Source organism: Calliphora vicina, chromosome 2, assembly GCF_958450345.1.
Source record: "Calliphora vicina chromosome 2, idCalVici1.1, whole genome shotgun sequence".
NCBI classification, from domain to species: Eukaryota; Metazoa; Arthropoda; class Insecta; order Diptera; family Calliphoridae; genus Calliphora; species Calliphora vicina.
The window spans coordinates 83,557,573-83,570,994 of record NC_088781.1 but is presented as its reverse complement, the minus strand read 5'-3'; the positions used below and the strand labels follow the sequence as shown (position 1 = coordinate 83,570,994).

Below are 13,422 nucleotides of genomic sequence, written 5' to 3'. Positions count from 1 at the left end.
AAAGTCAAAAATATGTCAGTGGTCAGAGTGGTGGACGAGATTTTGGAGTTTCTAGTGACAAATGTATAGAATCATCGGGTATTGAATGAAGTAAAAGTGCTGTTCACGTTGTTGATAGACCTTCAACTTCAGCAGTGGCCCAACAACAAAGCAGCAAAGTTATCATGAACATATATGTATACTTTAAAGTGGGTGTCTAACTTACTCTTGAATTTCTCCCATATAAGGTTCCGCATTTGGTAAGAGGTTAATTCCGCCTCCAACCTTCACCATACTGGAAGCCAAAAAGTGTTTGGAACAAATACGGGAGTGTGGCGAGAGATTTACTCGGCAAATTTCACTCCACTTCTTCCGACTTAGTTCATCTTTAGGTACGCGGAACAAAGTTCCACTTCCCTTTGGATATTTAAATTTACAATAAGTGCACACACGCATATTTTAAAATTGATTTTATTATTATTAATATCACTTTTTAAACTTTATGCTTTTTCTCACTTTTTAAATTTTTTGGCGCGCACTAGAAAGTAAACAACAAGCCAACAATTTTGACAGTTTGGGCAAAACAGCTGATGATCAGCTGGGCTAATGAGGTCACCTTATATGAATTCGCCTTGATATATATATTGGGCATTTCATGTCAAGTGAACCAACTTTTGAAATCGATGACTTCCTTTCGGGATGAAACTTGCACCAAGGTTAGTTCAATTGGATAGTAATTCAGACACAATTTTTCAACAAGATCGGTCCAAAATCGGTTCTTAGCAAAATGTGTCCCAAATAGTTTAGATAGTTTTTTCTTCAATCTTTCGAAGAAAAATATTAAAAAAAACAAACAAATTTTAATAATTTTTCTCCGAAATCAAAAACTATTTACTTTTTTTTTTCAAAATGGGCCCCTTTTTTTCTTAACATAAAGCTTAGATATTTTTCTTGACGATCTATTTAGTCGCTTGGTGGGATGCGTGTTCGATATCTATCAAAAAAAATGTTTTGTAACTCAAAACATGCAATTTTTGACTTTTTTTGCAAAATCAAAAACTTTGTTGACTTTTTTTCAAAATGGATCCGTTTTTTAAATTTTTAGTTTTTTCTCAAAAGAAAGCTTAGGTCTTTTCCTTTAAGACCTATGTGGTCCCTTAGTGGGATGCGAATGGGATATCTATCAAAATAAATATTTTTTAACTCAAGACATATTTTTTGACTTTTTTTTTATAAGTAATATTTTAGGAATTGTGTACTAAATTGTCGGAAATTTAATATTTTTGATTCTTAAGGCTCTATCTTATGCAATTATTTTATATTTTTTAATAAATATTCTTTATGCAATTATTTTATATTTTTACGAAATATTATCAAATGCTATAATTTTCTATAAAATAAAACAATATTTTTAAAAATGGTATCAAAGTTTTTAAAAAATATGTTTAAATGAGCTTTACCCTAGGTCTCCACGTAGCAATTTTTATTGCTAAGCTCAAGCAATAACGTCGGCAGAGCAACAGCAGAGTGATTGCTGATTGCTTAAGGTGGAGAAAACGTTCGTCACAAATACAAAATTTTCAAAGCGAGAAGTTCTATGAAAAACTGTGGTTTATTTTACGTTAAATGATTTTTTCACTAAATTAAATATGGATGAATTAATCGCATCGAATCATAGAAAGAAGAAATTTTACATTAATGACAACTGAACTGACAGCTTATTGCTTAGCAATAATTGCTCAGACAATCAGCAGAGCAATCATTGCGCAATGGATTGCTACATATGGCAATTTGCCGTCTACACTCGCAAATTTCATTGACGCAATCAAATTTGACAATTGCAGCAATAAATATTGCTATGTGGAGACCTAGGGTTAGAAAATATATTTCATTAAAACCGGTTAACCGTCTTTCTCAAAAAACCGAAAAGTTAAAGAAAACCAAAACCGGCCGAGGTTACAAAGATGAAAAAACCGGTTGACTGGTTTTCGGTTTTGGATACTCTAGGTGGGTGGCAACGATTAAATATAGGAAGATACTCAATAAAACTCAAAGATGTGCTTCAATTATTATAACTGGAGCCATCGGTAGCACACCTCAGGCGGCTTTGGATATAATAATAATAATAAACTTACTACCAATTGAAAACTATGTGGCAAGTGTAACGGCTATGAACTAGCTTAGACTCTTTGAGTCTTCTCTTGACATTCAAACGCTGCACAGTGGTATGAGAAAAAAAAGAGGGAAATAAATCTGTAACCTCTAAACCATTAGTCCGATTTGAATGAAATTTGACATGCACACAGAAGAAGTGTTGTCGAGTTTAAGTTTCGAATTTAAAAGTAGGACACCTCGAGTATGTTAAATTTTTAAAACGATCCTATTTCTTCGGCTGTGTTCCAATTTCAAAACGATCACATATGTAGAATCTCCTCGTCGAGCACTACAAAAATTTTTTTAAAATATGTCCACTAATGGAAGTGAAACAAGAATGGCTGTAATTCCAAATTTTCAAAATTGATTGTTCTAGAAACATTTGAGGAGCTGCAGAACAAAAGGTACTGTTTTGAAAATTTAAAAATTTTGGAAAATTGATTTTTTCTAGAAGATTTCAACCCAAATATTATAAAAATACCAAAAAATAATTTTAAAAAAATTCGAAAATGTCCTGCGACTCCTCATTTGTACTTATAGTATTTTTTGTAATAACAAGCTAATTCTCATATCCGTGCTTTAACAAATTAAACATGAATATTCTCACTTGCGTTATACTTTGGTTGATTAGCTTCGCTAACGAAGTAGCGGGTTAATAGCTAGTACATACATATATTAATAGTAACGTATTTTGAATATACATTTGCCCCTCTCTTGAAATCACACCATTTTGACACTTATTTTTTGGTTGCCATATTTGTAAAAACAGCTGATTCATATCTGTAATAATCTGTGTTTTAAACCATCCAATGGAATATAAATGATATTGAAATATAGTCCGTTCAAGGAAAATATTTTGGTTCAATGTGCTGTGTTAAACTGAAAATGAGTTTTAGGAAAATATGTATGTCAAAACATTGTCATTACTATGATCAATATTATAAAAATTTTAAAAGCGGTTAAAAAGTTATACAATATATATATTGGGCATTTCATGTCAAGTGAACCAACTTTTGAAATCGATGACTTCCGTTCGGGATGGAACTTGCACCAAGGTTACTTCAATTGGATAGTAATTCAGACACAATTTTTCAACAAGATCGGTCCAAAATCGGTTCTTAGCAAAATGTGTCCCAAATAGTTTAGATAGTTTTTTCTTCAATCTTTCGAAGAAAAATATTAAAAAAAACAAACAAATTTTAATAATTTTTCTCCGAAATCAAAAACTATTTACTTTTTTTTTTCAAAATGGGCACCTTTTTTTTAACATAAAGCTTAGATATTTTTCTTGACTACCTATTTAGTCGCTTAGTGGGATGCGTGTTCGATATCTATCAAAAAAAATGTTTTGTAACTCAAAACATGCAATTTTTGACTTTTTTTTGTAAAATCAAAAACTTTGTTGACTTTTTTTTCAAAATGGATCCGTTTTTTAAATTTTTAGTTTTTTCTCAAAAGAAATCTTAGGTCTTTTCCTTTAAGACCTATGTGGTCCCTTAGTGGGATGCGAATGGGATATCTATCAAAATAAATATTTTTTAACTCAAGACATATTTTTTGACTTTTTTTTTATAAGTAATATTTTAGGAATTGTGTACTAAATTGTCGGAAATTTAATATTTTTGATTCTTAAGGCTCTATCTTATGCAATTATTTTATATTTTTTAATAAATATTCTTTATGCAATTATTTTATATTTTTACGAAATATTATCAAATGATATAATTTTCTATAAAATAAAACAATATTTTTAAAAATGGTATCAAAGTTTTTAAAAAATATGTTTAAATGAGCTTTAGAAAATATATTTCATTAAAACCGGTTAACCGTCTTTCTCAAAAAACCGAAAAGTTAAAGAAAACCAAAACCGGCCGAGGTTACAAAGATGAAAAAACCGGTTGACTGGTTTTCGGTTTTGGATACTCTAGGTGGGTGGCAACGATTAAATATAGGAAGCTACTCAATAAAACTCAAAGATGTGCTTCAATTATTATAACTGGAGCCATCGGTAGCACACCTCAGGCGGCTTTGGATATAATAATAATAATAAACTTACTACCAATTGAAAACTATGTGGCAAGTGTAACGGCTATGAACTAGCTTAGACTCTTTGAGTCTTCTCTTGACATTCAAACGCTGCACAGTGGTATGAGAAAAAAAAGAGGGAAATAAATCTGTAACCTCTAAACCATTAGTCCGATTTGAATGAAATTTGACATGCACACATAAGAAGTGTTGTCGAGTTTAAGTTTCGAATTTAAAAGTAGGACACCTCGAGTATGTTAAATTTTTAAAACGATCCTATTTCTTCGGCTGTGTTCCAATTTCAAAACGATCACATATGTAGAATCTCCTCGTCGAGCACTACAAAAAACCTCGTCGTAGCTATCAATTATCTCTAATAACTTAGGAGATATTCGCATTTGAAAATTAAATTTTCATAATTTTTGCCCACCCTACTCCAGTTTTTTGATAACAGCGGGTCCGATTTTCTCCATTTTGCTTTTATTGGACTAATAATAAATTTATATATCAAATATAGAAAGAATTGTTTAAAAATCATGACTTGGTACAAAGTTACATGCATTTGAATTTAAAAAAATTTAACAAGGCTATTTTTCGCTATTTTTTTGGTATAAAAGTACTATTATTCTTTTTAAGTTATCTAAAAAATTTCTAAAAGCTTTGCATCGAATGTTTTAAATGAAAAAAAAATTAAAATTATTAATATCGAGGAGACAAGGTCCATTCAAAAAACGCATATTTTTTATGTAAAATTCAACTTTAGTGCAAAAATTCTCAAATCGCATATTCGATATTAAAATATAGTACACTCAGGTCTCTTTTTATGCGGATTTTTTGTATGCGGATTCAAATTTATGCGATTTTTAAAATTAATTTTTTTTTAGAATTTTAAAAGATTTTGAAATTTAAGATGTTTTTTAAAGCTTTTTATCGTTTTTAAAATAAACCAAGTATACATCACTGATATAATAGTTATAGTTTGTTTTTTACAAAATCATATTCTTAATATGGATCCAGATACGGAAATAGCATTAAAGATTCATTGCGAACTGACTGATCTGTTTTCCGGTTATCAAGAGTTGCATAAGCAACTTAAAAATTCAAAATCGCAAAGTTTAATGACAAATTATTTGGCAAGAAAAGAAACAATAGTGATGAAAATGATATTTTACCATATGATGACAATTTGATTATATCATCTAGTGATGAAAGTGACGTTGAACCACACAGAAACAAGTTTCAACATAGATATTATGATTTGTTTTCATTGATTTCAATTCATAACATTTATAAATAACTAGCTGAACCCGGTCCGCACACATACAAACATCCATTTTTATATATATAGATCAGTGTTGCCAATTTAGCCCTTTTTGGGCTAAATTTAGCCCTTTTCAATCTTGTTTAGCCACAAAAAAATTAATTTAGCCTTTAGCCTTTTTTCTAGCCTTTTTTATTTTCATTTAGCCATATATATTTACTCTAATGAAAATTATATATTTACTCTAATGATCTGAAATTTTTGCTGTTGAAAATTAGTAAAATCAGTTCAAAAAAATTGGCAGGGATATTATGTCAAAAATTAACTAAAAATGTTGAACCAGTAAACAATTTAAGCACATACAAATGGTTGGACCTTCCATACATTAAAAACATGTCATAACTAATATAGAGAAAATGTACGTTATTTAAATAAAAATTGTTAATAAATATGTTAATGTTTTACGCGCGAGTCCGGGCGTTTATAAAATCATATATAGGGTTAAAGAGAATACTTTTAACTTTATCTGGGGCGATGTATTGACGTAAATATAGTACTTTAACAAATATTTTATAACACATGACATGTAGTATACCGTTTTCAAAGACTACAATCCAACCAATTTAAAAAGAAAAATTCAGTTCATTATCGATAATAATTTAGGTATGATCATTTTTATCTGATCAAATATAGAAAATTAACTTTTTCCAAATTTAAATTAAATATTTATGTTTACATATTTTGGCTACCTTAGTTTTGATATGTTTACTAACTAATGGCAAAATTTATGTTTTTGAAAATGAAAATCAATTCTGTCCGGCGACGTGTATAATTTTTAGAATATTTTTTTTCTGCATTACATGAGAGGCATATTTGCCATATATTCACTTATCAAAATATTCTCCATCGAAGTTATCACAAAGGATTACTTTATACATAATGTCATATTAATAAATTAGCATAGGAGCATTTTGCAGGCCAGGTGATAAATACGAGGCTTTAAAAATATCGGCATATGATATACGTGTGGCTCCATATTAACTTATTTTAAAGTTAAGGATCAATATACAGGAATAAATATTATTATTTTCTTGCATTTGAACGTGTGTTATATTCATACATTTTTGTTTGTCTATTCGGCATAGCCAAATGTAACATTCTAAGTTGTTTTTTGTGTCAAATGTATGTATTTTTTAAATTAAAAATTTTAGCCCTTTTTTAGCCTTTTTTTCTAAGTATTTAGCCCTTTTTGTTCACCATGAATTGGCAACACTGATATAGATAGTGCATCAGAAGTGTAATGTAAAAATTGGATTTTTACATGCCCCTCCGCCCATAGACCGAATATCAAAAATCTTAGTATGCAGTGTTACTCGCTGGGCTATTCTGAAGATTCCCTGAAAATTTCATCAAAATCGGTCCAGAAGTTTTTTATATATATAGATGGCATTAACGGTATAATGTAAAAATTAGATTTTTACACACCTCTCCGCCCACAGAACGAATATCAAAAATCTGAATTTACAGTGTTACCCGCTGGGTTATTCTGAAGATTCCCTGAAAATTTCATCAAAATCGGTCCAGAAGTTTTTTATATAAATAGATGGTATTAGCGGTATAATGTAAAAATTTGATAATGCCACGCGCCTCCGCCCACAGACCGAAAATCAAAATTTTGACTATACAGTGTTACCCGCCAGGCTATTCTGAAGATTCCCTGAAAATTTCATCAAAATCGGTGGAGCCGTTTTTGAGTTCATTCGGAACATGCATACATACACACATACAAACATCCATTTTTATATATATAGATAGAATAGGGTTTCTTACATTTTGACATTTTTGCACCTAAATCGTCTGGTAACTTCAGCGTCCAACAAATAACCGAATTAAGGGTGCCAGATATTTCTTTGAATATGCCAAACTCTGTTTAATATCAGTGTTATATTCCGCATTCCAACTAAGTCGCGGATTTAGAGTTTTTATATCATTTATATCTTTTTTCAAAAACACATGCCATTGTGTTGTCGTCCACCTAATCACCAAATTTTATCCAAATCGATGACCATGGTACAATACTTGTAAATATAAAAATGAATTATTATTAGTGAGGCCTCAAACACCCTTCCGTTTTTTTGGGAAACCCTAAAGGTAAACATATAAAATTCAAGGCAATTATCCTGTTTTATGAAAGATCAAATACATCCCCAGGGGCCAACATGTAGTCAGATACTGCAATACAAGGTCGTTCCAAAAGATTCCTAGAATCCGCATGTACGCAGATCAGTAAGCTTCGCCAGTATTATACCCGGTAGTCTAGTTACGCTTGGGATGTAAATGCAAGGATAGCACCTAAAGCATAAGTAGGGCAGGTTCTCATGAACCCAGTAATAGAAACATAGGTACCCTACAATAGTAAGGTGGTATATATAATTATTAGTCTTATCACAGAAACAAAATATTAGTAAATCATCATAAAATGTAATTACTCTATGTTGAGAGTTTTGTTGGCGTTCGTGTTAGTAATCCGTGTAATGTTCATGCACCGTTTGGTTCATCAAATATCTTTCCAACAATGAGGATGATGGGGTCGCTATATAACTCGCTGACACTACGATATTAGACCCAAAGAGGAGCGCGAATGAACAAATCGAAAAAAAGTGTGCTTTTTATTAACTCTTCAAAAATGTCTCCAACTACGAAATCAACAGCAACACATTTCACCACATGGACGATAGAAGTCTGGAACTGAATGTAGAAGTCTATGGCAAAAAAAGTCCGACGCCCATTGCAAATAAAGAAGAAAATCTTCATCGAAAAACAAGAATGATTTTTGCTCAACTCCGTTCAGGAAGATGCATTCGAATTAACTCATACTCATCCAAGATAAACCTCAAAGTTTTTATTACAGAATGGTATTCAAACCCCAAATAGGAAAATTGGTTTTGTACACATTATTACGATTCGACAGCTATCGAAATAAACATACAAAAACTTATTCGATCAAGAGAGAGACAGATTTGTCTGTAGTTTATTAATGTTTTCTTCTAGTTTAAAGTTAAAAAAAAAACTGTAGTTCCATGATTTTGCACTTCGGTTGTATGCGATATGTATAAATATAAATACCTGCAATCCTTCAATAATATGTTTCATTATTTTCGGGGTTAAATACTTTGATTGTTTATACGTAAAATTAGTCCAGTCAACAATTATTACAAATCCTAAGGCTTGATTTTGTATATCTTCCAACAATGTGTCGAGGGTTAATAATAGTGCTCGATAAATATCTTCTAGAGAATATTTGCTGGTATTCCAATTAGCAGCAGTAAAAGTAATCACTTGTCTGCCTCGTCTATCTCTTTCATTTAGTATTCCTGGATTCCCATCCACCAAAGCATGTTGTATTTTTTCATCAAATATATTTATATTTTGCCAAATCATGGTATTTCTCTTATTGACTAAATAATTAATAATCAAATCCATAGCTGCATTACAATCAAATTTTTTTGCATATAAAAAACGATAAAGAAAACTATCATCAAAACAAATTGATTTATCTTTTAATGCTAAATTAATGCTCGATTCAATCATACTTCTAAATATTTCTAAAATTTGTTGATGATTTCCCTCAAGTTTCTTTTTGATATTATCATGATTTGGAAAATATTTCAAATTATTATGGCAGCTTTTGTTCATAGATTTGTTTATCGCGATTTCCAAATACTCCGACATTATTTTAAAGACTTAAGAGTTTTTTTCAGTTCAGTGAATCATCAAATCTGTAAAAAAAATAATATAAATATTATAAAAAAATATACGTATATTGCATCGAAAACATTTTAATTTATTATTTTTTTGGCTTTATAGTTTTTATATCACCAAGACATAATCAACCGATTTTGTCCATTTTCAACACCAAACATTTCTGATCAACAGAGAATATTTTTGCAAATTTTAAATCCCCAGCCAGGAAATATGACTAGAAGGTCTACTATCTCAAAAAAAAACCCTATGCTGGGTAATGGCAAAACAAGGTACAATTATTAGAACGTATGTTCTCAATTCTAATTTCCCTAAAATGTCAAACACATATATGGGGCATTTCATGTCAAGTGAACCAACTTTTGAAATCGATATCTTCCGATCGGGATGAAATTTGCACCAAGGTTAGGTGGATAGCAAAAACAGTCATGCAGATGTTTTTTCTTATCCATGTATCTTATTACACAGAAAAAAATGGTAACAGTTATTAAGTAATTGAAAATTTTTTTTTTAAATATGATTTTAATTTTCAATAATTTTTTTAATTAAATATATTTTTTTAATACTCATATCATCAATTTCTTTTAGATATGTATTAACAATTTCAGTTGTTAAAATTCAATAGGAATATTATATTGAAAAATAAATGTGTCAACAAAATAAAAATTTAAGAAAAATATTCAAATTTTTTTCATTCATAAAAAATATGTTTTCTTTTATAAATTTTTTTTTATATATTTTATTTATTGTATCTTCACAAAATAATGTGAACTATTAATAATTTGTTCAAATCTTAAATCTAAATATTAATTTTTATTTACGTCCCACCTATCATCAGCGCAGGTCTGTTGGATTCCTTCTTCTTAGTCGGATGTATCAATTACTTCTCATTAATGTTCGTGCAAGTGGGTTAGGGTGAACTTCTAACATTTTCAAATATGACTCCGCTTGTTTTTTTATTTCATTTTTCACTAGGTCCTTATGAATGTTAATATTTCTCACATACCAAGGCGCTGCTGTTATCATTATTATTTTATTTTGGAATCTTTGAATTTGTTCAATATTAGAAGCTGAGGCCGTGCCCTATAATTGAATTCCATAGCCACATATGGGTTTTATTATTGAGATGTACAGCTAAAGTTTGCAATCTAAACTCAATCTCGAGTTTTTACCAATTAGCCAATAAATTTGTAGTAATTTTAACTTCATTTGAGTCAATTTCGTATCTATATGCCTTTTCCAGGTAAGACATCGGTCTAGATGCAGACCTAGATATTTAACTTATGTTTGTTGAGGTATTATACGATTATTTTATTAGGATTGGAGGGCACGATTCTCTACGCAATGTGAAAGTGAGATGTATACATTTTTGCTCGTTTACTTTTATTCTCCATTGTTTTAGTACAGATGCTTCTTAGGGGTTTTCATGAATGGCTAGTATGGCTGTGTCATCAGTAAAAGTTGATCTGTGGGTTCGACTGTTTGTAGGCATATCAGAAGTATATAGCAAATATAGGAAGGGAGCCAGTATACTTCCTTGGGGTACTCCTGCTTCAATAGGCTGTGGTGAACTTATGAAGTCTCCCTCTTTAAGAACGAACTTTCGATGACTTAAATAACTTTCTAGAAGCTTGTGTGTGTTCACTGGTAAATATTGTTTTATTTTTATCGATATACCTTCATGCCATACTTTGTCGAAGGCTTGCGAAACGTCGATGAAGAGTGCAGAACAATATTTTTTTTTTCAAATGTCTTGGATATGATTTCTACCAACCTGTGAGTTTGTTCTATGGTGTTATGTTTTTCTCGAAATCCGAATTGATGAGTTGGCATATAATCAAAATGATTCACTATCGGCTTTAACTTGTGCATTAACAGTTTTTCGAATAGCTTTGATATATTTGACAATAGGCTAATGGCTCTATATGATTCTACTTTACTGTGATCTTTTCCCGGCTTAGGTATCATTGTAACTAAAGAAACCTTCCATTCTGGTGGATAATATTCAAGGCGTAATATAGCATTAAAAATAAATACCAGGTGATTTTTTGGAGTTTAAATCAACAATAGCCTTGTCAATCTCTGAAATCTCAAAACGAAGTGGTTCAGCTGCAGTAATATGGGGTAAAGTAGGTGGTAGCTCTATTATGTCGTTTGACTCGTTTGGGGAAAAAACATTTTTTAGATGACTAACAAACAGGTTTCCTTTTTCAGTATCGTTTCTCGCCCAGCCTCCACTAGAATTACGTAGAGGAGGTCTGCTCATAACAGGTCTTTTTATTTTTTTTGTAGCTCGCCATAGAGAGTAATTTGGGTACTGGGTGGTATCTAAGTTCTCCAGATATTTATTAATTGAGTCAGTTTTGCGTTTGTGAAGAAGCATACTGAGGCGTTTGCGACATTTTCTAAGCTCCGTTTAAAGTTGAGGGGATCTGTAGAGTTGCCACTCTCGACGAACTCTTCTTTTTTCAGCTAATAACTGTTCAATGTCTGCAGAATAGAGTCTATTGTATCTTGTTTGTTGGGTTATTTGAGTGGCGTGTTCAACAGCAAGTGTTGAGTCATATACAGTCCTTCACTAAAGAATAGTGTAGCTCCTTGAGCTTTGATTTATAAAAAAGGCTGATGATGTTCTTTTGTGGAATAGAAAAGTTTTATTAGCCTTTTCTTTGGCGGTTCAAATATAACTGACTATGTTAACAAAAAAAATGAAATTATTATTTCCATAAGGCATTGTTTCATTATCCAAGTAGAACTACAAAAATACAAATTATTACTCTCCTTGAGTTACTTAAGATTATAAGAGATAATTATAAAGATAATCATTTAGAAAACAAAAACAAAAATAATTAATATATAGAAATTTGCATAGGCAGCCATTCCACTTTCCAGATATCACCCATCCGAATACACTATCCTGAGCTCGTGGTAATTCAGGGTGTGGTTTAATGGTCTTCCTTTTTAATATGAATTTAAGCATATTATTACCCAGAATCCCATCAATTTTGCGACATATAGAGAATTCCGGATGAGCTAAAGGCATATATTTCTTAAAATGTTCTTTTACCAGCGGGTCGCGAACTGCCTCTGGTAAAGCTACCTTTACTGTTTCTCTTATTAATAACTGGATGTTTATGGGTTTCATCTCATCTGCCTCGGTATGTAGAGGAATAAAATCAAAAGTGCCCTCTTGGCTATTTGATGATCGGAAATACAGAAATTTGTCAGCCATATCTCGTAACAAAATCGATTTCTCGGAATGCTGGTCCAATAAAAATGTCATGGAGGAGGGATGTTTGACCCAATGTTGGGCGATAAAGCCAACTCTACAGCCAATGGGGCTTCCATTTCAGTATCTAAACTGTATGATGACGAGTTTGCATCACTAAAGTGTTGATGAATCATGGTATTATGTTTGGCACCACATATATTGCAGCGTGTTGGAGACTCACACCAAAACCGTCTGTGCGTGGTAGCCAAACAATTAAGGCAGTAGCCCATTTTCTTCACAAAGGCTAGTCTGTTTTCGAGGCTCAAACTTTGGAACGAACGGCAGTATTTTAGTGGGTGGTTGCGTAAACATAGATGACAGCGAGGTTTGTTTAGCATTCTGCGGCTAAAAAGAAAAGAATAAATATTTATATACTATGTAATTAGCATTTTTGTTAGGCAACAAATTTCTCTTTTATGATAGTAATATATCTGATGGATTATAATGAGGAGTTTTAACAAGATTTTGGAGCGATAACTGATGGTGGCAAAATGCTTAATTTAACAATCGATCGCGTAATAATGCCATTTTGTGTTTTAATTTCAGCAACTCGAGCTTGACCATCTTTTCCATGTATGACTTTAATCACGCGCCCCAGACGCCATTCGGTAGGTGGTAGTAAATCGTCTTTAATAATAACAAAATCGTTTTCTTTTATTTTATTTCTTTCCCTTTTCCATTTGTATCTGCGCTGGAGTTCTGTTATGTATTCGTTCTTCCAACGTCGTGCAAATATTTGTTGTGTGGCCTTTAAGCGTTCCCAGCGTTTTATAAAACTTAATTGTTGAAGTTTAGGTTCTTCTAAGTTCTCTGGGGGAGCGATTAAGGCAGCTCCTCTCAGCAAATGACCAGGATTCAACGGTAGGAGTTCATTAGGATTTTCCGCTAGAGGCGACAAAGGCCTTGAATTCAGAACGGTTTCTATTCGAATGATGAGTCTGTTAAATTCTTCAAAAGTAAAGTTCAGGTT

At 31.5% G+C, this 13,422-nt stretch overlaps 1 protein-coding gene across 1 annotated transcript in view; it reads right to left on the bottom strand.

Moving 5' to 3' along the window:
- The window catches only part of LOC135951633 (clavesin-2-like), a 145,082-nt gene that overhangs the window by 67,435 nt on the left and 64,225 nt on the right, over positions 1-13,422 (bottom strand). The window contains exon 2 of the mRNA XM_065501317.1: positions 8,546-9,198. Coding sequence (XP_065357389.1) covers positions 8,546-9,151 — 606 coding nt within the window. The 5' untranslated portion in view covers positions 9,152-9,198. The remainder of the gene's footprint in view (positions 1-8,545; positions 9,199-13,422) is intronic.